This window comes from Aquila chrysaetos, chromosome 24 (assembly GCF_900496995.4).
Source record: "Aquila chrysaetos chrysaetos chromosome 24, bAquChr1.4, whole genome shotgun sequence".
Classification (NCBI taxonomy): domain Eukaryota; kingdom Metazoa; phylum Chordata; class Aves; order Accipitriformes; family Accipitridae; genus Aquila; species Aquila chrysaetos.
In genome coordinates, this window is record NC_044027.1 from 20504729 (window position 1) to 20530007 (window position 25279).

Consider the following 25279-nt stretch of genomic DNA (forward strand, 5'->3'; position numbering starts at 1 on the left):
ATGTGTCTCAAAGAGTGTGGACAAGTGGCTGATGGGGTTTGTTCTTAGCGTTTTTGTGCCAAATTATTTTGATTGTATCGACTTACTCATATGAAAGCTATGGATTTTAAAGCTCATAAATTTAGTCAATGGTAAAATTTAGTCATTTGCATTGGCAAACACAGGTTTTCATAGTGTACAACTGTGATACAATGTCTTCCTGGCCAAAAGAATTTGCACCTTTTCAGAAAATGCAAATGTTCCTTGGAAATGCCTGTGTTTTACTGTGAAATGTCCTCAAGATGAGGAGCTGGAGGGAGGTTCCCTCAACATGTTCAGGCGTTCAAAGCAGGAAGCAATGCCATCAGCAGCTGTTCTGTCTTCAAGCATTTACTTCAATGCTCAGGGATCTTTGAATCATCAGCCTCGCCTGTCCTCATGCAGATAATCTCCAAGTTGCCAATAACTGTTTTTTTGCATAGCCCCAACTCAGTCCCTCACGAGGTGACAACTGTCTCCTACCAGGTCCCTATCTGATCTTCACTGCTTTCCGTATCTATCTGTGCAGAGATGGCTCTCATACTGGGAATGCTGGGGCCATCCCCACCAGAAATTTCTAAGCCTTTCTCCGAGTTTTATTTCCCTCCCCTGTTAAGCACAGGTGGTGCACGGGCCAGAACAGGAGATGTACTAGATCACCACCTGCTCAGAGGCATTAGAGGTGCTGCTCTCCAGATGAGGGGAGAAGCAGCGGCGGCACACAGAGCTCTCACTGGAGGAGACCAGCAGGAGCAAATGCAGCCAGCTCAAAGCCAGCCATGGCCTATCTGTTTCCTTGCTGCTGTCAAGTTTCATTTATTTCTTGGTAAGAAAATGAGCTGGAGTTGCTGAAGGTGTAGGATATCTCTCACCTGCTAGCTATATGCAGCAGTGCCTGACGGCTGCAGCAGGCACATGCCTGGAAACTGCTCTTCAAGGCCCCTCCAGACCCCTGGGAAATACAGTTGTCCCCAGGTTGTGGGTGAAACAGGTTTTTGTCACTGGCAGCCCACATCAGAGCCATGGGTGGAGCAGGAGTGAAGCGAAGCTGTGCGAGGACTTCTGGGGTCCCACAAGGCTTCACAGGTGCTGCCCAGAAGTGATTTTAAAAGTGCACTGTGAAGAAATAAATTCTATGCCCATTTTTGAATGTGTGGATTAGCATGAACGAGGCTGTGCAATTTTTTTAGTGAACCAGATGGGTGCAGGAAAGAGGGTGTGGTTAAAAATTGAAGTCTGTGGCACTGCTGTCCAATTTCTGATCTTGGTCTTCTGCAGATGTGTTTTTCCCAATACCTGAGCTCTTAAAAGACCATTAGGATCCAAACACTGTTATTTTCATGTTATTGTTGTTGTTTGGCTTTGGTAACTTCTGAATGTGCTTCCAAGTTATGAGAAAGCCCCTTGCCTGGGTCAGCAGAATTGGTTGTGGACTGACATTTGATCTGTCAAGAGTCTAATTTTCTAACAAAAAAATCCATGTTTGCCTTTTATTTTTTTTTTTTCTATTGAGCAACCAATAAGTCCAGCTTCATTATGAGACAAAGGATGGTGTGAGCTTTCAACAAGCAATGGTTGGATATTCTTTATCCAGAAGAAACCATATTACACTTTGCCAGTATAAAACACATTCCCACCAAGGAGACATTAAACAAAAGCACTCATTTGGGGACCGGGGGGGAGGTTGATGCTGCCAGCCGCAATCAGATGACAGATATTTTTGTTAGGAAATAATACCTTTCTCTGATTTCCTGAAAGGTTGAATATAAAGCATAAAACAAGGGACAGTGATGAAATCCAGAATTACCTCTGTGTATTCTGCTGGAAGAGAGTAAACAAGTACCTATATGCTGCCCAGGTACAACAGGCACTGTTTGGACAGCTGCATTGCCCATTGAAAGGTGCTGCTTGATAGTGGCTTGGTGATAATGCTAGTTTCATATAAGGTTCGTATAAAATTGTACATCTCTATAGAGAGAGCTGTGTTAATAAACCCTACACAGCAGAGAAGTTGGATTTTCTGATGCATACCAACTACTAATGTAAAACATGCTCCAGTGAGAATTCCTTGAAAAACTGCATTTACTGCTGCAATAATAGTAAAAGGTCACCTTGGATCACATTTGCAAAAGGTCAGACGCTGGTGGAGATAACAGCCTGTGCACACAGAGCAAAAGTTGGTAGGTTCATTGTAGTTCCATCTGCAGCCACAGCTGAAATCCAATCAGGATTAGACATGGAAAAAAATTTCTTCCATTTTGACTGATTCTGTGGTGGGAGAGGGATTATTCATATAGTAAGGAATGTCTCTGGGCCTGGTAAAAACCGTCAAAAAAGGCAGAAGTATTTTTAAATGCACCATTGTGCTGAAGTCCTCTTGTATTTCTATGTTCTTGAGATGCATTGGGATGAACACGTGTCTTAAATGGTTATGTCAGCCCAGTATTCATAGAATAGCTTGTTTAATGTAACATGGCACAAGGTATGTAATGCAAAATGTCTGTATGTAAGCTTTCCAGCTTGACATCTGTAGTATAAATCTTGTAGGCATAGGGAATTGTTATCCTCAGTTTGCTGGGAAGTTTTCAGTATGAAATGGTTGGAGTTCAGTTGTTTGCTGCAGTGGATTCTGCATTCTCTAAAGTCAGTTCTGTGGGAATTTGAGAAACGCCTCCCTCATGAGTTGCTGCTCTCTTCTCCAGCCCCCTGGAGCCCCACCAATAGCTGACAAACCTCAAGCACAAGGATAAAGAAGTGCGTACTGAATACTGCCTCTCCAGCTGTTCTCAACCAGATGTGCTGAAAATGTTGCGAGCTTATTCTCAACATTGTGGCTTTTTGCTTTAAAGAAAATATATTCCTGGAGAGGTCCCCATCATTGAAATGGTCCCAGGAGGAATTAGCATTTCTGTACACATAAGCTGTGTCTCCATCAGGCCCAGCAGTGACAGTGAGGAGAGGGGTTGTGAGACTGAGAATCCCGTCTAAGAAACACTAAGTCATCCCCACTGTCTTGCAGTCCAGCCTCTCTGGTTCTTACATAAATTATATGTGATCTACTCCAGGGTAGTTCAGGGGAGGTTAATTCAGTTGTGATGGATTTAGGTTGTTTTGAATGATTCTGCTGGTGATATTTACTTGTGACAGGGCACGGTCCAGAGATGCCCAGTGAAGTTTGTAATGCTTGTCCCTGCACAGAGGGTAAATGAAGGTCTTCGCCTAATGAATTTATATTCCATTATAAGCAAAGCGCATCCTTCTTTCTCCAAGTTATCTGGTATCAGTTAAGAGATGCAAGAAGCATCATTTATCTTTGAAAATGAAATGTTAGGACACACGTCAGAGGCTCCTAAATGCTTCAGTGAAAGAAGGCAGCATATATTCATGGCTGGAGTCTGCCCTTAAATCTGATCACATTCTCTGTCGGCCCCTAATTCCATCACAGTGACCCTTGCGGTATAAGGTGTAATATAAAGCAGCAACTGACAGTAGTTACTGCAGCTGCCTAAGACCTGACAGGGTTTTACTGAGTACACAAGAGCATTCGGTACCATTTATTGCGAGTCTCTGAAGGATGCTGAGTGATCGGCGTTCTTGGAAATGAATGGGCTTTTCATGATGTTGATTTCATTTCTGGGGATGGACACAGCACTCCTGAAAGTGAGGGATTAATAGTCCTGGCTGGATGCGAGCAAAGTGCAGCCAGCACTTCACACTGACGCTTGAATCAGACACTGAAAATAAAGTGTGGGACTCGGAAAGAGGTTTCCAAATATTTGACAGAGAACTGCCAGTGAAACTTAGTGCTATTCCTATTTCTAGGCTGCCAGCAGTATCTAGTAAATTTTCCCAGAGAATCACTGCTGTCCCCGACATGGCTTCGACATTGCTCTTTCTTAACCCCCTTGTTCTGCTTAAGATTTACCTTTGCCTCTGGGGCAGTTTGATGTTGCTAAGCAAAGAAGAGTAGTTGTGTCTCCGGCATGTTTGGGGCACTGGCGCTGCTAGGCAGACACTTCAAATAAGCCTCAGGGGCTGAAATGCCGACCAGGGCTGCCACCTCTGGCATCCAGTTAATTTTTTTGTAGAAAATGCAGCAGAGGTTCCAAGGAGGCATCGCCAAACAGTGAGCGCTGGAGTTAAAAGAGCAAGAGAGGGGCTCTTTGTCTGAGCACCAGAGCGAGCTGAAAGAGTGCCGGGAGCTCGAAGCAGAGGCCCCGGGGCTGGGACGCGGCCGGTGCGGGGCTGGGAGACAGGGCGGACCCGGAGCCGCGGCCCAGGCAGGTTGCGGGCTCGGCGGGCAGTGCAGGGCGGCCCGCGCCGCGAGGAGCGGCTCCGGCGATACCTGGGGGGCGACGCCGTCGTCCCCTCGCCCGCCGCCGCCGCGCAGCTCTGCTGCGGGTCAGCAAGCCCAGCCAGCTGTGGGAATCCGGCGGATGGCATCAAAGCGTGCATCGTCCCACGGCTTCCCGAGCCCGGGTTCTGTGGGTGCTGCCCCACACGCGTCCGGCCCAAACCGCTGTATGGGCGCCTGCGAGGCGATGGCTTGCGGGTCCGTACCTGCCGTCCCGCACGGTCCTGCTGCCTCAGAGAGTTGGTGCCTCACCTCTCTGTCGGAAATGGTAGTGGGTATTGACGCAGATCGGCTTCGCCATCTCAACTTTACAAGGTGTCTAGATGGAATATTGATGGATTTGGGCCTCAGAGTGACTAATTAGCATGCAGGATTCCTCAAAAGGGTTAACATGGGATCTTTTTAATTGTCAAAAGAGTTTCAGGCTATTAGTGTTGGCATATTCTTCAATAATCTGTTTTATTTTTACCTGCTGGGAGCTTAATTAAAAAACAAAGAGGCTCAATTTAAAGCCCATTACTATGCTAATTTTGTAAGAACTGGGCGGTGATTAAGAAGCTTTAAAAAGAGGAGTTTAGTTTGCTCTAGGGAATGGGTTGGAGGCAGGTTTTATTTCGTTTCATTAGCTAGCTACAATTATTTATAAACTAAATGGAAATGATATTAAAGAGTAATGAAAAAACCAGCATCTATGTATTATTGAACAGCAGAACTTTTTTTAATTTAGCATCGAAGTGTGCAGAGCCTTTATTACTGCAACTTGCAGTTAACACAGCTAAATGCAGTTGTTAAATATAAGAGGCTTTTTAAATATGCCCATAAATACAGAGCTGTCTGGTTTGCTTTTCCTATAGATCACTAGAGTAAGTTTATAAAGATATCAACATGACAATAAAGATGAACTACTGTCTCTTTTAAAAAAGATTTTATGAGCTTTTATGCAGGAAAATTTCTTAACAGAATAAATTGCAAAGACTTATTTTTCTATACTATGTATGTAGTCTTGTATAAACTAACAGCACCACAAACTTTCTACTGTCTTTTGCCTGTCATGCAAGCCCAAAATAATACATGCAATTCCAGCAGTGTGAGATGTACCTGGGAGGAGAGCGGCTGCATCAAATGGACGTTCAGAAGCTGAACGCTAGGCAGGCACCAGCGCAGCAAGGGCTAGAGATGTTTCTGCGGATGTGATCTGTGAAAGGGTGGGGATGAGCAGCAGCAGGGAAGCCTGTCTCCCGGTTTGGCCCTGTGAGTGGGCAGTGGGAGGATGGTGCTGTGGGTACAGGTATGGCCAGAGAGAGGCTGTGAGGTTGGCAAGAGCCCCAGAGAGAGCTCCAAGCCCGGGCAGGAATTTTGAACTGAATCCCCAAAACAAGGGTATCTGTGGTATCTGTGAGGATGTGGGCAGGGACATGTGCCCTGTATCTGCCAGAGGAACTGGTAAAACTGGTGTGTTTCTTCCCAGCCATGGGAGGAGGAGGAGGTGCTGAGCCTGTGCCTGGAGAAGCCACGTCTCTGGTAGCATCAGGGCCTTCTATAGAAATAACACTTTCCTATAAAATATGTAGCTATTCCAGCTTGTGTGGCATGAATGAGATCTGGTTAGCCTGGCCCACCTAGTAGCTAAGTTAACTTAGTATTTGAATTCACACTGAAATAATTGCTCCAGTCTTCTAGAGGAGCATAAACTCTGCCACCCAATGACCAGCACTGCTGTTCAGTGCTGAAACCTTTGTACCGCTGCTCACTTTGGGAAGCTCTCTTGCTGTGCTAGGGATGGGGAGTGGGAGGAAGCCTGGACCACCTGTCAGATATCAGCATCCACCAGGCAGAGCGTCTGATGAGGAGGAAAGGTGGCTGGAGGGCCAGCAGCTGATGCCAGCCCACCCTCATCGGCTGCCCAGAGGAGCCAGCATTTAACGTCTGTAAGGGTCCGTTTCAGTCTGGCTGCAGCACGAAGCTCTAGGCACGGGTGGCCAAGCTTCCCCAGAGTGTCTTTGCTTCCATGATTAGGGAACATCTGCATCCATGTGCCTGGTCTTTAGAAAGCCTGTTCTCTCCAGCATGCCACAGAACAGGTGTGCTGCTTTCCTTCCACCCACAGGAGACCGGTGTTGGGGCTTAGGACTGGCCTAGGGCCTCTGTATTTCTTGGATATGGGAGCCAAGTCTTGGCCGTGAGACTGGCGTGTGTGCAGGTGTGGGCCATGGGCTGGGTCTCTTACAACTGTGCAGGCTGCAAATGTTTATGAAGCTTCTGCAGGGAGGAGTTGCATGAGCACTGGGAGGCTCCAGGCAGCCACACAAGACAGGCAGGGTTGCAAATTGAGCCATATTGGGGGACTTGGATAGTGTTGCAGGGGTGCAGAAGTGAGGCACCAACTGCCTGAAGCACTGTCTGTCCCAGCTATGCCCTGCCACGGTGCCAAGAGCGCAGAGCTGAGGTTGTTGGATTTGTCCCTGCTCCAGAGTTCCCCCAGGTTTGGAGTCCTGCAGGAGACCAACCCCCAGGGCTGTCCGTACTCTGCAGATCCCTCCCCAGGTGTCACTGCTGTCAGTGATGCTATCTTACGCCCTTCCTCAGCCACACCTGCACATTTCTTCAATTCTTTTTTTCCCTGCTGGAATGGGATGTGCTTCTCATACACGGTGCCTTGCTGAGGAGGTTGAGCCTGAAACGTGACGTGTTTACAGATAGTTTCACATTGGACTGGGGATGGGGTGGCAGAGAACTGTCTCTTTCTACTTAAATGTTATAAAAGGGTCCTTTGGGAGTGTAAGAGGGAGTTTTCCATGAAGGGGGCCTCAGGTTTGGCTTCAGTATTTAATTCCCTGTACAGTGTACTGATCAGCTGGTGGAGATTCACCCAGCCGACTCCTAGATGGTGACACAAGGTGTGTGAGGCTCACCCCGGGCAACCCTGAAGCCAGCGGTGGGGCTGCGGGTGCTGCGTCCCTTCTCTGGGCGCTGGCTGTCACTGGGGAGTGCCAGTACCCCGAGTCCTGGGGAGCAGTGAATGCATTTCCACTCTGCGTTGCTGCATGTTTCAGACCAGCATTTTTTGAGTGAGTGCTACTGCTGTGAGGTTGTGTTAATATGTGGGGCCAGGGAGGTGGCTGTGCATCAGATAGGCATTGCTGTCCCTCTGGGGGATGGCAATCCGCAGGGCATGGCTGGCAGGATGCCCAGAGGCAGCAGCCACCTCAGCTGCTGCAGCCCCAAGGGGGGTCCTGCAGGAGCCTCCATCCCAGGGCTCGCTCTGTGCGCAGGGGGTGGAGGAGGCCATGCCAACACCCAAAGCTAGCCCCCGTGTCAGGCAGCAGGATACCTCTTTACTGCCCCCTCAATTAGCCTTTTTAATTGTCTCTATCAGGGAAGGGTGTGAACGGAGACAGTGTGAACTTCATTATGGGGAATCTGTAAGAAGTAGGCTTTTTTTTCCCCACTTGTGTTGAACTTTGCAACTGAGAAATCAGGGGCCCATCAACAACTGAGCCACTTCACCTCTCAAACCACGACCATTTCTCTCTTCAGTTTACATATCTGGGGCCAGGATTTGCATATTTTCTCTGTGTTTGGAAAGTGTTTAGTAGGTACTACTGTCCAAATAAAGACATTAAAGCATAAGGTGAACAAGCAAGGATATGTAAGAAACCCACGCAATGTGTGCATTTATTTGCTTGAGACCTAATCTAACTCTGATGACAGTAGTGACTGGGCTAGCCCACTCCAGGAAACAGAGAAGAGCTAGCACTTTCAGAGTGAACTGTATGACAAAAATGGGACTATTTTGCTTTCTTCCAATGCCTGTGAACCCCTTCCAAGTCCACATCCAAGAGTAACTATTTTCCAAACAGAATCTGTGAATTGCCTAGGCGCTCTTGAGACTCTTATCCTGAGGTTTGGGCTTTTTGCTGGTATGTATCTGCTTACAAGAGGATTTATAACTGTAGGGATGTGTTTCATGACAGAGCTATTGCTGTTGGTTCTCAAACTTATTTTTAATTAAATTTTGATCTTCCTGCCGTTTCATCTTTATAACAATTTTATACTTCTCACACCAAAATGGTTGGTGGAGCATCTCTTAACTTAAACAGTTGTTGCAGCCAGTAAAGTGATTCTTGATGAAAGAAAGAAGTTACGAGAAGGCTCGATACAAGAATTAAAATTACTTAGAGTGCCCTGCACATCTGTGACTCAAAATATCTGTAGAAACCAGCAGGATTTCTGCTGTCAAAAGTCTGTGTGGATCCTGAGTTTGTCATGAGGTACAGCATTCTGGAGCCGTTTAGGTTCTGTCAAATCAAAGCTCACCATGTTGCTTCCACAGTCACGTTGGGGAGAAAAGCCTAACAGTGCAAGCCTACTGTTCTTGTGGGTAAACTCAGGGCTGAGCCTAGCCATAGAGCTGCCTCTTGAGATAAAGGTCATGCAGCAGAATAGCTTAAAATCCTCCTTTGGTTCTAAAGGCAAACTGGGCTATCCAGGATCCCCGAGGTCTTAAATGTCCCTTGGCCTTCTTTTGACCCTGTATACACCTTACATTCTTCCTTTAATGATTGACACTCAATGGGTATGTGCCTTCGGGCATACTGAAGTTGTAGCTGCTTCTTCATCAAAGCAACTGTTTACAGCTGGTTTGAGTTGGATGCCAATAAACAGTATTCTTTTTGTCTCAAAATAAAAAGCAGCTTAAGTCCCTAATGATAAGGATTTTGTGCTTTGTAGAGGAAAAATTCAGCTAGGTTGGGACAGCCAGCCACTCAGCTTAGCAAGTCAGAGTAGTTTATACTTCCAGCTAAACCGCTTTTATCTCCTCAAGTGAGTGGGCTATAGATTCTTATCATTGTGGCAGAAGTGATGAGGGTAACATCTTTAGTTGGAAATCATTGGCAACATGTGGAGAAAGCTTAAGATGTTGTCACACTTTAACTTGGTCCTAATCTGTTCAAAGGCAGTTCATGCTTTCTAACTGCGCCAGCAGGTAGTGAGAGGGAGTCAAAGACCATCAGGGTAAAATAGCTCATGCTTTTCTTTGGAGAGTTTATGACTTTCATAAAGCGGGTACAAAGAAACTGCAGCAGTAACTGTTACTGTCTAAATGAAGAGCTTATGTTCACCCAACCATATTTCATTAACTTGTACACCCAAGCTTCTACATTTCCTGCCTGCTTGGTGCAGTGCTAGGAGCAAATCTTAAATATTTTAATGCCTATTGTCAGTGAAATGAGAACGAGAGAAATGTGCAGATCAGCCATGCCCCTTAAGTGACCATCTGATGTGTCCGTCACGACCAGCAGGTAGGTCGTACAAGCGCGCTGCAGTGTCGCCTATGGCGTTCACAAATTTCCAGTGTAAATTGTTTTGTGAATTGTGACGTATTGATGTGAGATCCAAAAAAGGAATCACTTTCCTTCCAATGGCCAAGTGAGACACTGCTAACAACACTTTAATGTCAAAGCTGGGGGTTCTGTGAGGGAGTAGCAGAAAATAGGTTTAGGACTGACCTCTCAATGGAGCTAAGCATTTTTAAAGTCATCTTACCTGTGAATGAGGACCCAATCCTGTTCCTGATGGTGTCAAAGGAGTTCTTCATTTCACTTACTTGAAGCAAAAACTGACACAGCTTCTCCTTTATCTTTAGCAGATGGTCTTAACCTCAGAATTACTGGTGAGCAAACTTCATTCTATTTCAGCAAATATTCTGTTAAAAAAAAAAAAAAGGTGCTTTGTCAACTTTGTAGAAAGGACAGTACAGTCAGAGCAGGATTTTTTTTCAGCCAGATATTCAACAAAGCACCTAATTTTTGGAAACGTTTACGGCGCCCGCAGGAATACCATGGGATATTTCTGTGCTTTTATAGAACAATTCCAAGCTGTACAAATTTTCTCACTAAAAGAAAGGAATGCTGTACTGATATGGTGTGGTGGGGCTTTTGTACACTTTCTCTCTAACAGGCATCTCTATTTTTTCTCTCTGTATGCGCATGTGTGTGTATAATATATATACACACATAACTAAAAGTTAAGTAGTATTTTCCAGCTTTGACCTACTTACAAGTTTTCATTTAATTAAAAAAAAATTCTGAAAAAGTTAATAAAATGTTTAGACAAACCTTTCAGCCTTGTGAGCTTAAGGGAATAATCCTCTTTGCATGCCTAATAATGTTGTTCGTGTCTAATGGGATTTCATTTTCACACATGTGGAAGTGTCCTGTGTGATATATGTTTAACTGCTGGAATAACTTAAAACCTGTGCTAATGTTCCAGGCAAAAGGAGGGTCTGGACATGCTATAGGGCCTTGCTTATTGATAAATCTTTATGTATGGACTTAGAGAGTCTAGTTTACCAAAGCCTGAATACAAACACAGATGCCGATAGCTAAGTCTTTAGGACTCTATCAACTGTATTTGGTCTTATAGAAGCTAGGAGATTTTGGTAGTTCTGTGTTAATCTAAAAAATCAGTTTATAGGGCAGCTATAGTAGTTGTCCATACTAGAATAACTAGGTTAGTCTCTTCATTAACTTAAAGATGAATCAGATGTCTGTTCATTAATGTAAAAAAGATGAATCAGATGTTTGGAGTCTTCAAAAAAGCCTGTATTAAGAGAGCTATTTACTTTCCATCATAATATTAATAATAAGTAATTGACATGATGTTAATAAGAGTGATTCCACATTACAAGAATAAATTATCATTCCTAGACGTTGCAGGACACACCTTTAGTTGCCTGAGTTTTTGGGTTTGGATTTTGGTCTTTTTCGTGTTCCTTTTCCTTTTTCAGTAGTCCTTTTTACAGAGTTTTTCCCAAAGCTCTGTGCCTCTCATAAGACTCTTCTGTCTTCTCAGAAGAACAAAGTTTGTGAAAGAAGGACAGCAAAGAAAAACTATGTGAGATGATTGGGGGGGGGGGAATTCATCAATGGAAGGCCAGGCTAATAGAACATGATTTAGAGCAGAATATAGCAGGGACTTTTCTAAGACAAGCAGCAACTTTTCATGCTCAGATGGGGATTCTTGGGTTAAATTGCTATCTTTGAGTTCTGAACTTGGAAAGGTATTAAAGTGGAATTAAACCTTTACACAATCCAGCTCTTGTGTCATTCAGGATTTTTTTGGGTTCTGTTTAATTGTACATCACAGCAGGGTTCTGAGTGACTGGTGCTCTAAAGAAATGAGGGGTAGGGTTAAGTCTGCAGCCCACTGCTCTCTGCTAATCCTTCTTGTTCCTTGAAGAAGGATTTACTTTTGCTGCCAGCTTGTGAAAGACTTTCCTCCTCCCGAAGAGATTGTTGTGGCTTTCCTGGGGGGGTGTGGTTGCTATAGCAGGGAGTCACGCCTGGGTATTCTCTCAAACCCTACTGAGAATGGGCCAAAAAAGAGCCGAAGAAGAGTAAAACTGGGGATTAAAAAATGGAACAATGGGAGACAGGAAGATAGGAGTGGGAACAAATGGGAATTACAGCACCAAAAATAATGCAAAGTGACAAAAAGAGGAAATAGAAAAATAATAGCTGACAGTTGGACTGAAAAGAGAAATACTACAAAAGAACAATTTATTTTCAACAGGCAAAGAAAATAAAAGGGCATCTGGGAAATAAGACGCAGGCCTGTGTTGAGGACTTTTTTGGTTCTTACTGTATTGCAAACGTATATGCACCAAATACACAAAACTTTCTCCATACCCCCTTCTTAGTTCCACCTTTGCCAGGATCTGTTTATTCAAAACAAAATCTTGTGTTTTAAACTGTGTGTTGACTTATTTGCCGTTAAATGGTATTTCTAATTGTGTCTTCCTAGGGACTAAGTGTAGGGTAAATCTGGGCTTTTCATATAAAATATTGACATGTAGATCAACAACAGAAGAAAAGATCCAACTCTGCCGAAATTCTGTTCCTGAATGCTTTCCAAAGAAACAACTGCCTCCAGGAAAATGCCAGTGGGCACTTGGTTTTGCTGCTGCTTACTGGAGACAAATTCTTCAGCTCTTACCATGGCAATGCCCCTGACATAAGTACCTGGTCCTGCCTCTGCCTGGGCGCCGCGCTCGGCCTCTGCGGGAGCAGAGACTGTGCCTCCCTCCTCACCCCACTGCTGTTGCATCCTTACGTTGTGTTGACCAGCTCATTGCTCTGTTGTAAAGAGCTTACCTTGAGGATTTTTAGATGCTGTATTTTGCTCCTAAAACCCCTTGCTCTACAAATCAAATGCAGCCTAATTTTGCAAAGGTCTGAACATTTTCATCTTGGTGAAAGAAGCAGAAATTTTCATTCAGTTTAAAGTTTGTCACATTACAAATAAAATTTAAAAAGAAGGCAGTTCCACATCTAACAGCAAATCTCTCTGAATGCCTTTCCTGCACCCTACTGCTTTATATATAGGAGAGGCAGAGAGATGTAACAGATGAAACATTTTGTTTATGAAGTGTCTATGTTTTGTTTTATTTCACATGTTTTTGCAATATAGATAACAGATTACACCACAGAGCTTTCATTGCCTTGTGCTATAAAGATACTATAAAGCCTTTCTGGGTATTAATAATAGATTGTGTTGATGAGTTTGGAGAAGCTGGCAATAGACCCCCCACTGTAAAGACATTAACACCACAGGACTAAGGTATCTTTCCCTTGCAAATCAGTTGCTAAATTGGCTGTGCTGATGGGTTTGGGCACAAGCTCTTGTACAGCATCAGTGCAGCAGGCACAGGAAGTTATTTTGTTTTATACTGGCAAATAACGTTTCTTCCTCTTAATGTTCTTAGTTGAGAGGAAAGGCCCCGTGTAAATTCTTTCCCTAAGTCATTCTTGCCAGCCAAGAAATAACTTAGAAATTACATTTGAATTGCTTTGACACACGATTATTTTTTTCTGTAAAAGTGAAGGCCGGGGCAGTGAATCACCAACAGTACAATTTCCCTGCTTATAGGGCCTTTAGGGTGAATTTTCATATAAAAATTATATTAGAAGAATTTCCTTGTGTTGTTGGCGATGTAAATTCAAAGGCAACTGTAAATTCAGTATGCCACTTACTGAACAAGAAGGATAAGACGTCTCATCAGACTAGTGAATATTCAGCACACTGGGGACAGGCAGTCCTCACATGGAGCTGGGTTATGAAATAAGACCCCCTCTCCATGCAGAGTGCGAGCCGTTTTGCCCACTGGAATTCAGTGAAGTTGTACAGGTAGGAAATAAAGATGGATTTAGTTTAATATGTGTAAATAACTGAATAAAAATCCAAAGGAAGAAAAATGAAAAAACCATTGGTTTTCGGTAATGACCTAGCTCAGCAGAGTTGCAGCAGAACTACAAACTCCCCAACATGTACTATGCTTTTATAGCACTTCAGTATAATTTGAAGCAATACAGAAAGCACAACAGCAGAAGCCTGTTTAGCCTTTTTTAAACTCATAGACAAAAATTACATTATTTCCCAAATGTTTACACTGCCTAAAAATATAATGCTAACAAAATCATCATATTCTGTTAATCCATTAGGCTTCTTAATTGCAGCCCTGGCTTTATCAATTCAATCGGCGCCCTTAACTTTTATAACAGTTTCTATTCTACAGAACAGATTAGGAGAAAATTGCAGCCATAATCTGTACAGTGCAATTGCCGTGCTATAAAGAGGAATGGGAGTAGCTGAGAAGAGCAATTGGATTCCCAAAGGTGGAGCACAGTAGAGCAATATCAGTGACTTTGTAAATGAAAAATTGTTTTAATTCCCTTCTAACAGCAATAATTCGATTCTTCATAAATTTTTCCATCAAAGTGTTGTAAGGAAAAATGCTATAAAATAGAACTGCGTGGCAGTGATGGAAGACAGTTGAACAAAGTGGTCAATTAGGGGATGAAAATTAAGCAAAGAGAAGAATCCGTTCTGTCACATTCTGCTTGAAGTGAGAAACTCCTCTGCACTTTGCATTTTGTGTTTTACTTCATAGTTAAGGAAGATGTAACTTTTTAGGTCATTTGGGCCCCATTTGAGCAAGTTACATTAGGATGGCAGCTTTGAATTCTCTGTGTCTTTTTGCATTTTAGTGAATTCATTCGTTGGGTCTTTTCCATTTGTCTCAGCATCATGGTCCTGACCCTAGAACCAGCAGTGCACAGAGCTTCAGCATCATCAGCGAATGCTGGGCTGACCCGCGGAAGGGATTTTGAGATGCCTCAGCTGCAGGAGCTGGGGTTGGGTACCGGGTGGCTGGCGAGTCCTGTGCCCGGTGGCCTGAGGGCCTCCAGAAGGTGACAAGCAGCCACCTGTCACCACGTGAGGGGTTGGCTGTCCCAGTCCATTCCCCTGCCAAACACCCGCGCCATCAGAGCAGGCAGCAGCCGAGACCTGTCTTGGTGTGTTGGGAGGGAGCTGGGAACGTCTGGTCTGCACGAAGGTCCCAGTGGACTGGCCCTTGCGGGTGGAGCGGCTGCGGGGATCCTGCAGTGTCCCGAGCTCTGCTCAAGAGGGGACGTCAGCTTGCTGGCCACAGATGACTTTGTTCCTTTGTTGAAGCTACACGAAGAGAGAAAATTAACACAGGGCAGAAGACTTTTTGGCAGTTGTCATGCTGTTGCGGTAGAGGCCAATGATGGGGGTCTGTTTGGGACTGCTATGTGGCACAGAGGTACACGCAGAGCTGCCGTCCCTGCCACTAATGGGAAGCAGAGTCCAAAAATGAACCAAATCCTGCTCCTATTGAGGCAAATGGAAAGGAAGGAAATCAAAGGAGGGGTAGTATTTTTGTGGATATGGTTGCGACACAAGCTATCGTCTGGACATGGCCATCCTGTGATGCTGCCTGGGGCCCGTGTTTGGTGGACAGAGCAGTTATGTGAGCTTGTTTGGTGGGTCGGTCTTTGGTGGACAGAGCGGTTACATCAGCTTGTGGCATCTGACAATGTCCATGGTCCAACTCCCATGAGCTTCAGAGCAAGATTTCACTTAGCATGGGATAACATGTGGTCTCTATCATTATTTTATCCATTAGGTTGCCTTTGCATGGCAGTACAGCACTTCTCATGAAAATGCAGGTAAAATGTTCACGGGAAGAAAAAGTAACTCAGTAGTAAGGTATGCTACATTTTAGTCTGTGAATCCGAATCCATGTTGTGAAACGCGGTTTTAAACGTGAGCTTTCACCAGTAGTTGGTGTTCTTACTACAGCACCTGTGGATAGAGGGTTAATAAATATTTTCTTCAGTTCTCCCTGAAGAAGAAAAAGGTTTCTTTGTTTTAGTTTCTCCCTAAACACTACTTTTTTTTTTTCTAGAAACTTTTAATTTTTGCGCATGTTTTATTACTACTCGGTAAAAGGGAATTAGCTTTCTTTTACTGAAGTTTCAGCTATGAAATTGGCTTTAATAAACTATGTAATTATTTTTTCTGCAGGGAAAATATTTTAAATGGATTGTTTCTTTTTTTAGGGTTTCTTTTTTTTCAAATCATAAAATTATAATATTTCTGTTTCGCTTTAGTGCATTTGAGATGTTTTGAATGTTCAGAATTCAGTGTAACCAAGCAACAGTTTTTCTTTTTTATAAGCACCCATGAGCTGTAAGACACTACAAAAAATGTTCAAGTCCTATGCTGGGGAAAAAAAAACCCCATGTATAGTGTTTTCCCTATTCTATGTCATCTAAAAAGACGGAAGTATCAAAATTTCTCCCAAAGAACAAGTAACAGATGTCATTCATTAGTAATTTAATTTCTTCTCTTAATAAAACTCAGTTGTGTGAAAAGCTTAATATATTTTACTTCAGTGGTAACATATTTCGTACTATACGAGTGCCAAGCGAACTCCCAGCTGGCTATATAGGCACGATAGGGTTGTCATATACAGGCTATTATCAGAAAGAAAGGTGTCAGAGCTAGACTATACCTACAATATTTACAAAAGCTTGTGACCACCATCTCTGCATATTTATTAAATAAAGAAAAGCCAGGTATCTGCTGTGGCTTCTTGCAACTCATAATGTCAGAATAACACAGAAAGGAAAATGATTTAACGTCTCTGATAGGTAGACAGCAGCATCTGTCCTCTTGCATATATCAAACACGACTTAATAACTTCCTATTTACTGCTTCACGGTAGAGGTCCAGTAAATAAACAACCTGACGGAATTAGTCTATTTTTATACCTCTGTCCTGTATAACAAACCTCTTGAACCACACTTAATATGAACAGCAAATTTTGTACTGCACATGGAGATCTCTCAGCACAGATTAAATTAGTTATAATAAAACAATTAAAATCTATTTGCCCACAGACAGGAGGAAATGAAGGACCTGGGTGAGCAATAGAAAGGTAAAGGGTGGGTTGTCAGAACGTCAGAAGAGTAAACAGCAGAACCGTGATTCTCAGGAGCATAGCAGGGTCAAACTTACTGCAAGATAACTACGCGAGAGATAATAAATCAGTAGTACGTATTAAACACCAGATGGTTGTGCCCATGCAGGAAGGCATAATGGATCATGTAACTGTGGTTGTTTCTAAGGATTACTGATTCAGCCTGACTTCACAGGGATATCCTAACAAATAAAATCTTTATGGCCTCTTCCGCTGGTGAACATTTTCATCTACTGTTTAAAGACAGGACCACATGTCTTAGTGTTTTCATTGCCCCTAATATATATGCAAAATTAATTTGTTAGGTTCACCCAGTTTTGGCTGGTGAAGATTTTTTGACTATCTAGTACTGTAAAGTTGCTTCACAGCGATTATTACAGATACTCAGATGGACAGACAGGCCATTGTTCCAAGCTTTAGCTCAGCTGAATCCCCCAAGTGTTTCAGGCATAGAGGCAAACACACTTAAAAACTCCTAAACCTATTGAGTTGTCTTTCAAAATTGTCCAGGCAACAGAATTTATTTATAAAACTCTTGCAATCGTTGATTCAAAACAAGGTTTTCTTGTTCTGCTGTTCTCCTTTGTCCTCTTTGAACAATTTTCTTTGGAATGTTTTCGTTGTGCTTAGGAGTCGGAGATTTCCTGGGGCTTCTAATAAAGGCATTTGATTTCCACTCTCCACATACTTTAACAAGTCCAAGGATTTTGAGGTTTGACATTAACTTAAGAGAGCTGGAGATAATCAGCCATGGGGGTAAAAAGTCAGAGTTATGCAAATTATTTGTAAAATGTACAGAAAGCAAAAGAAATATTTCTTTAAATGTGGTTGGTGTGGGACAGAGTCTTTGTCTGAGCACAGAATATCTCCATGCTCCCGTTCAAATTTATGGCTTTGATTGAAACCTGTAAAGGGGTGATCTGTAAAGTATTCCTGCTATCCTACACTTCTCAACAGGTTTATTACCATTCGTTTATAAAATGAACAGTCTAATGAGCAGTGTTTTAGATCACAGATATCAAAGTCTGGTCATTTGTCAAGATTAGTTTCCTGTTGTGAGATTGCCTTGTGCAAAAAAAGTGCATAACCTTGGGTTACTCTCTGGAAGCTGAAAAAATACCTATAAACACTTTATAAGATAGATTTAACAAGATTTTATAATCTCAGAATTAAATCCAACACGGCGCAGTATGTGTGTGTGTATTTGTGTGAGTGCATGTTATAATGCAGAGAGTACCCGAGTGCAGTGTATGGAATTTTCTTACGTTGACAACAGACAAATGAAAGGTATGGAGTCCATGCAGTATTGTCAGGCCAATTTAATGTTAATTTGAATGAGTTAACACTACGTTGACAACAATGTAATCCGTTACAACTAAAAGGCTGCCTTTGGAAACATTTCTGTGAAAGCACCACCTTTCTGGCAATAGTCAATTGCCAATAAGTAACACAAAATATTTTCTATTTATGTGTTAGACATCTTTTATTTTGAAGAAAAAAACCAAAACCAACGAACAGTAAAGCAGTATGACAGTGAAGGTGCTACTCAGGTCACCATCATACTCCACAGCACAAGGCTAAGAGGAAAGATTATTTTTATGTCCCAGTTAGCAGGAATGGGTGGGTGTGTGTGTGTGTGTGTGTGTATGCTTTCCTACTTAAAATTATCTGTAAACCGTGTCCAATCTGTGTGTCCGCCTTCCCTGGACGGTGGCATACTTCGTGTTTGCCTGGAAGGATGCGGGAGGCGGGCGCAGCCTCGCCCCGGGCGCTGTGCCCCTCACCACAGCGCCAGGCCCGCCGCCTTCGGGCCCCGCACCGGCTCCCCGCGGCAGCTGCCCCCCCCCCCCCCGCCCCCTCCGCCTCCCCGGGAAGGTTCCCCCCCCCCCCTCGCCCCCGTTCTCTGCCCGCTGGGGAGGGGAGGTGGGAACCCGCTGCCTGCCCGCCCGGTTCCCTTCTGGCCCGCCGGCCGCGTTGAGCGGGACCCGCTGCGCGGGCCGCGGCCGCCGGCTCCCGCCCCGGCGGGGAAGGAGCGAGGCCCTCCCGCCCTCGGCGGCTGCGGGAGCCCGGCGGCCGAGGGCTGCTGCCGGGGGCCGTCTGGGAGGAGAGCCGGCGGCGCGGCGGGCCCGTTGGGAGAGCGCGGCCGCGGCGCGGGGCTCGTACCGTCCCCGCGGCCTGGCGCAGGCAGTCGGAGAGACCGCCCTGCCCGCGGCGGCAGGACCGCCGTCGCTTCCTGAAGGTTCTTCTTGGGGGTTTCTCGGAGCAGCAGCCCCGGTTTGAAAGGCGGACGAAGCCCAGGCAGCCGGAGGCTGCGGGAGCGGCGGCCGCTTCTCCCGGGCGGGCCGTTGCCCCCGCAGCCCCCGGAGCGGGTACCGCACGTCGGGGCCATCCCGTCCGTCCCTCCCCACAGCCTCGGCCCGAGGTTTGCTGAAGCGCGCGCAGGTTACCTGTCGCGGTGGCGCGAGTGGGCCGATGCCGGTCAGGGCAGCCGGATGCCTTCACGCCAGACCTGCTCGTCTTCGGAGTCTTTAAGTGCGCTCCATCATAACAACAGTCTTCAGGCAAAAGAGACAAGCCTAATTAAACCAAGTCAAATACGTTTAAGCAGTTAAAGAACTTTTTTAAGTGTGTGAAAGCTGTTTGCTCTTTTTTTCCCTTTGTGTTTTAATCCTTTCAGATATGTTATTGCATATAGATAAAAATATTTTCTGCTTAGGAATTTGCTAGCTAAAGCATTGTAAGAAAAACCCTGCAGACAAACCCAATAGGCTGTATGAAATAAGATGGCCTGTTTACTAGTATTGCCCGTGGGTCCCGCGTGGCATCAGTTTCCCCTTAATAGATTTAATTCATTACGTACCCAAAAGAGAGCCACTCAGCCCACCTTGCGTGGCTTGTACAATGCACAGCTGTTACCTTGTGGCTGTGGTCGTGCAAAGGTACACACCGAGCCAGCAAGGTTAATAATGTAGATCTCTTCTATTAGATCGAAAGATACAGATGGGGAAAACCCACAAGTTCCTGGGCACTCAGCCTTTCTTTGGATGCCGTATGCAAATGCATTTACATGTTCTTTTCCCTCCTGCCCATTCTGTGACTCCATCAGTTTGCTGAGGAGCTAGTGACTGCCATTTTGCTGTACTTCTCAGCTCAGACAAAATGGACGCTTTGGAGGAATCAGTAACTACCATAGCCTGTGCCTCTAAAATTGAAGTTAATCACCTTTTTTTATAAAAGATGGTAATTTTGGGGGTGGAAAAAAAAAAAAATCAGCGTACCTCATCCTAAAAGGCAGAATCTCTTTTTTTTTTTTCCCCTGTGAACGCATGGGTGCAGTTGTGTTAATTTCATTGCCGAAATGTAAATGTTAATGCACCTTGCACTTTGATGTATTGTCAGAAAAGACACTGAATTTCAAATCACCAAGCCCACTGTGTGACACAGGGATGTAACTTAGCTATTCATCTTTATTTGAAGCAGCCCTCTTCCTAAAAGCTCACTTAGGGAGATTCCTAGTTGCCATTAGAAAAGCAAAATAAAATTAATCTAAATCGTTCTAACTTTATCTTAGAAAATTAATGATGGATGAAAGAGGGGGTTTATAAAGGTTTAATAAGAACTAGTCTGGAATACAGTGTATATTCTAGAGCCTGTGATTATAGTGGTAATTTAGCAGATTGTATCACTGCCTATCTCTGCCAAAGGATGTTTCACACCATTTAAAATGCACAGTACTCCCTTCAGAGACAGGTTGTTCTGGAATAACTCAACATCCAAAGAAAAGCCATGTTATTTCACTCCTCTCTCTATCAATTGCATGTGTGTGATTGCGTGTGTGTGCGCGTTGTCTTCTCCCCAGCAATAGCTCTAAGTTTTCATGCTTGTTTCTGTGTTCATTTATCAGCCTCCTCAGAGACAGACAGTACCAAAAATGGAAAGTAATGAAATCTATTCAGAATAGGGTTTAAGTGCTGAAACCAGAGTGCCTGTATAAAACAAAGCGTGAATTGGCCCTTCCTCTAAATGGTGAATTAAAATAAATTTGGTTTTGAACAAGTTATGCAAACTCTGAGAGCTCCTTTTTGTTTCTCATTTTGAAGAGGAACAAAACAGTGAGATAAGGACAAATCTTAGTATTTTTTATCTAGCAAAGGTGATTTGGGAATCTCTAGACCAAAGGGATTGAGATTTGAATAAATTGCATGCCTGTGATGTTTCCAAGACTAAGGATGCAAGTCTCGCAGTGTGCAAAAGCGTGAGCCAAGCTGATCTGTAGTTAAATTAAAGAATTTGCTGTATTTAAATTCATACAGTGTATGATCTGACATTCCCTTTGGCTTTACTGCCTCTCTTTCTTACAGGCTGTTTGCTGCTAAGTGCAGTGGCTGCATGGAAAAGATCGCCCCAACAGAATTCGTGATGAGAGCCCTGGAGTGTGTTTACCACTTAAGCTGCTTCTGCTGCTGTGTTTGTGAACGACAGCTGAGGAAAGGGGATGAATTTGTTCTTAAGGAAGGGCAGTTGCTCTGCAAAAGTGACTATGAAAAAGAGAAAGACTTGTTGAGCTCGGTCAGCCCAGACGACTCAGACTCAGGTGAGCTTTTCCCACACCTGCTCCGACTGGAAAAGCCGCAAGGGTTTGTAGAGCTTTCTTGTGAAAATGGATATACTTTTCTATATCTACTTTATCTATATGCACATGCCACCCATGCAAATTAGCAGGCACAGCTAAAAAAAAATCCCTACTTGCAGTCTGTTCTCCCTAACTTGACTCCCTTCCTTAACTTGCTACTTAGTAAAGGACAAAAACTTTTTGTTTTTGTCAAAATATTTTTCTGTGAGATCAGAAAATGGGAATCAGACTGACTTCAGTTACCTGAGGCCTCATTCAAAGTGTGCTGTTTTCCACAGGCATTCTTCCATCCACTTAACATGTATTTTAGGGCATCTTCTGTGCATACACTTTCAGTACTGATCTAGGAAAATGGGCAAAGTAGTAATATGATTTTCGGGAGTATTCTCTCTGCCAATCACAAATGGTAACTTTAAGAAAAACTACAAGTACAACACAGAAGTACTGAGGAGAATCTGGACCAAGAAGCGGGTTTGTGCTGCAGCAATAGCATGTACAGTGCAGGAAGCCAGGGCAGCTGCCCGCTTGGCGAGGCTGCCTGCGTATCCACTCCTGTCAAGGCAGGCAAGGGGGCTCACACAAAAAGGAAAAGAAAAAGCAATAACTTGAAAGAGGAGTTTAGGGGAGTCTGTCTCTGGGTGCTTTCAAGCCAGATACAATGCTTGGCTCTCCTGACTTCCATCCCGACTTCTCCCTGGCAGTATGTCTCTTCTGTGCTACTAAGGCTCTAGTTTCTGATCATCTCTGTGGTCTACCTGCTGGTTTTGTGTCTGAGCCCCACCCCTATGTCAGCCTAGGAGATCATCTACGTATTGACCTAAGGATAGCTGCACTATGGCTTGTATGCTACGTGTAGTACAGAAGCGAGGCATGCAAAGTGAGGCTGTCTGTCCAGGGCTGGGAACACAGTACTGAACAGGACAAATAGTTCACACACTAGATTTGGGTTCTCCAGTCCAAAACCCAGGGGATCTAGTGGTGGTTACAGTGAAGACTGGCTTTCAGGCTCACAGGCAGTTCCAGGAGAGGTGGGATGCCTCCTTCCTGTGCTGTATACACTCAAGGACGCTGGAAACCTCCTGCTGCCAGTGTGCCCTGGCTGATCCCAAGACTAGAGACAGCGTGCACATGAATTGCTGCCAGCCATCATAATTGTGCACTCGTTTCCCAAGAAAAAGTCTAAGAAAATCAACAATTACCGTTCCATTTGAGCATACAAATGACATGAATGTTTGCTTCTGGTTTATGGGAAAATGCATTATTCCAATTTAGCTAGGAGCAGTAATTATCCTTAATCTCTAATCTGAGAGCCATATTCTCCACATTGCTGAAATTTATATTTTTATGTCAGGAATGCTGCAAGACAAAGGTCACTGCTGACTCGGCAGGACGTGCGGGACCGGGGCCTGCCTTGGAGCAGCATGTTATTTACTGCCATACTGTATTTGCAGGACCTTGAGTGCTCTGTTCTGTAAATCTCATGTCACAGGGTTTGGGCTCTTTGTGAATTTGCCTGAGGCATGTGAGTTTCCTACTTGCCCTTCAGCATGTCATTCTCATCCGGGACTTCAGCATCCTGCTGTCCGCCTGTCTGTGCCCAGACAAACCGCCTTTGAAAAGCTGCGTGTGCGGGGCTGTCCCCATGCTGCAGCGATGGGCATGGGGATCCTCCTCCCCTGCCTTCCTTACTCACTGCGCCGGCACTGGTGGCTGCTGTTTGCCAGCCGGCTGCGTTTGAGATCTGCTTTGGGCACAGGTGGGCTCTCCTTCAGGACCAGATTTTCTATTTTGTGATCAGCAGTAAGCTACCACAGTGGCACAAAACAACCTTGGTTTCAATTTTATTTCCCCTTGGCACAAGGCGTAGATTCTTACTCCTGGAGATGCTTTTTTTTCCTCATTATTCTCTGTTAGCCAAACCCAAACCTGAAAAACAAGTTGACAAATTAAATGGGATGTTTTGTCTCCCATTGTCTAATACATTGAAAACACAGCTCTCCCAGATGCCTGTGTGAGAGCAAATGATTTCACATAGCCCTGGCTGAGAATGTGTCCTTCTCCAATCAAATATTTATCCACTGGACACGAAAGTAACTCTCCAGTGAGCAATATTAATCCTCACAAACCTTTCCTTAGAAAAGGCATGCTGGAAAGTTAATAATGTCATGGTTATTAAAATGACTGAACTTCTCTTTAATCATTAGGCAAAAGATGCTTATTAAAGTAAAAGGTGATTAGATTGCTAGGTGTATAATAATCAGACCCTAAAATGAATTAAAGTCTAACTTGTTAATTCCCCAAATGTAATCTTTGAGTATATAAAAATTGCAGTGTGTTTCTTCATGTTGAAGTCCCTGTAATACTACATTAAAGTTTTCTGGAAGAATAATCAGTAGTCTGGTGAAATAAAATATGCTGAGTTGAAAAGTTGTTTTTCACAACAAAATTTGTACTTCGACCTTTGCCACTGCGATTGAGATTTCCCGGTACAATATAGTAACACACGTAATAGATTGTACGACTATTCAGAATTTAACTATAGAAAATACAAATAATCTGTTTGGTCTACACAAGCATGTACATATTGTATGTATTTACCAAGAAATAAAATTTGTGCATGCACATATAGACACATTGTAATACACAGGGAAAAAATGCTGCTGTTTTCTGTGGGATACAGAAATGAGATGGCAAAGTTTATATTATCTCTAGAGCTTCAAAATACTCAGAACAATAACTGGAATCAACACTATATTTAGCTAAACAGACTTTCAGCTGTTTTTGTGATATTTGCATTTACACTGTTTTACTGCCATAGTGGTGCGGGCAGTAGTACCTCTCTGCAACTAATGCTTCGGGAGAAGAAGCGGCTCTGCTGTGAAGGGAAAGCTGTGTATCAGTTGGTGTGGTTGCAGCAGGTGAGCACGCAGGGGACCAAGCGATGCCAGAAGGGCACAAAGTCTCTTTGTGCCTGATTCCTGGAAGTATTGAAGCATATTCTGAATTTCCATCCCTTGATCAGTCCCATGCCCTCAATTAAAAATTAAACACACTTTTATGCTTTTGTGGCATTTGATTTAGGCAGTGCATGCAAATCTAAGATAGTCTCTTCCTGCCCGCAGTTGCTTTAGGTATTCAGATAAACATGGGGTAATAGTTGAACCTGTTGACCAGTTTGGCAGCTGAAGAGCAGTTCTCAAACACTCTGTTATCTTGGTGGAACAAGTACAATTTTATATCCTGTTTATTTTTCACCAGTTAAAAGCGATGATGAAGATGGAGACGTTAAGCCCACCAAAGGACAAGTAACCCAAGGAAAAGGAAGCGATGACGGGAAGGACCCAAGAAGACCTAAACGACCAAGGACAATACTTACTACGCAGCAGAGACGAGCATTCAAAGCATCCTTTGAAGTGTCTTCCAAGCCCTGTAGGAAGGTAGGTGCTTCATCGAGGACCTGAAGTCAGCTCTGACAGCAGGCCATGGGAGGTGACAGGGTCAGATAGCCCCCTGCCCCTTCCCGGTACAGCAGCAGGCGCCTTGGGGTGAACACAGAGACCAGGCCAGCGTATGGCGATGCTCACCCAGATACCATCTCAGCCTGGAGCCATCAGCAGCTTAGGACCAACCAGCTCATCGTTATTTCTGGATATTCACCCACGGTATGCAGAGCAGCTCCGTGCCTGATTGCTGCTGAACAACAATATTTGGTTCTTACAAACATGAAGTAGGCCTTGACTATCAGAGCCCAGGTAAACAAGTGGCTTTTGCCCTTCTCCTTCCTACCGCAGAGGGAGTCACTGTCCAGCGAGATGGGTGCTCAGGGTTGGTCACACTACTTGTCCTTCCAGTCTTGCTTTTTTATGAAACTTAACCTTGCTGTTGATCTTGTTTATAGCCGCTAGGGAAAGGTATAACATAT

The 25279-nt window shown here is 44.1% G+C and overlaps 1 protein-coding gene across 1 annotated transcript in view; it reads left to right on the top strand.

The window, feature by feature from the left end:
• LMX1B (LIM homeobox transcription factor 1 beta) overlaps positions 1-25279 on the top strand; it is a 109121-nt gene that overhangs the window by 74296 nt on the left and 9546 nt on the right. The window contains exons 3-4 of the mRNA XM_030000614.2: positions 21086-21318; positions 24616-24794. Of these exons, the coding sequence (XP_029856474.1) occupies positions 21086-21318; positions 24616-24794 (412 nt within the window). The remainder of the gene's footprint in view (positions 1-21085; positions 21319-24615; positions 24795-25279) is intronic.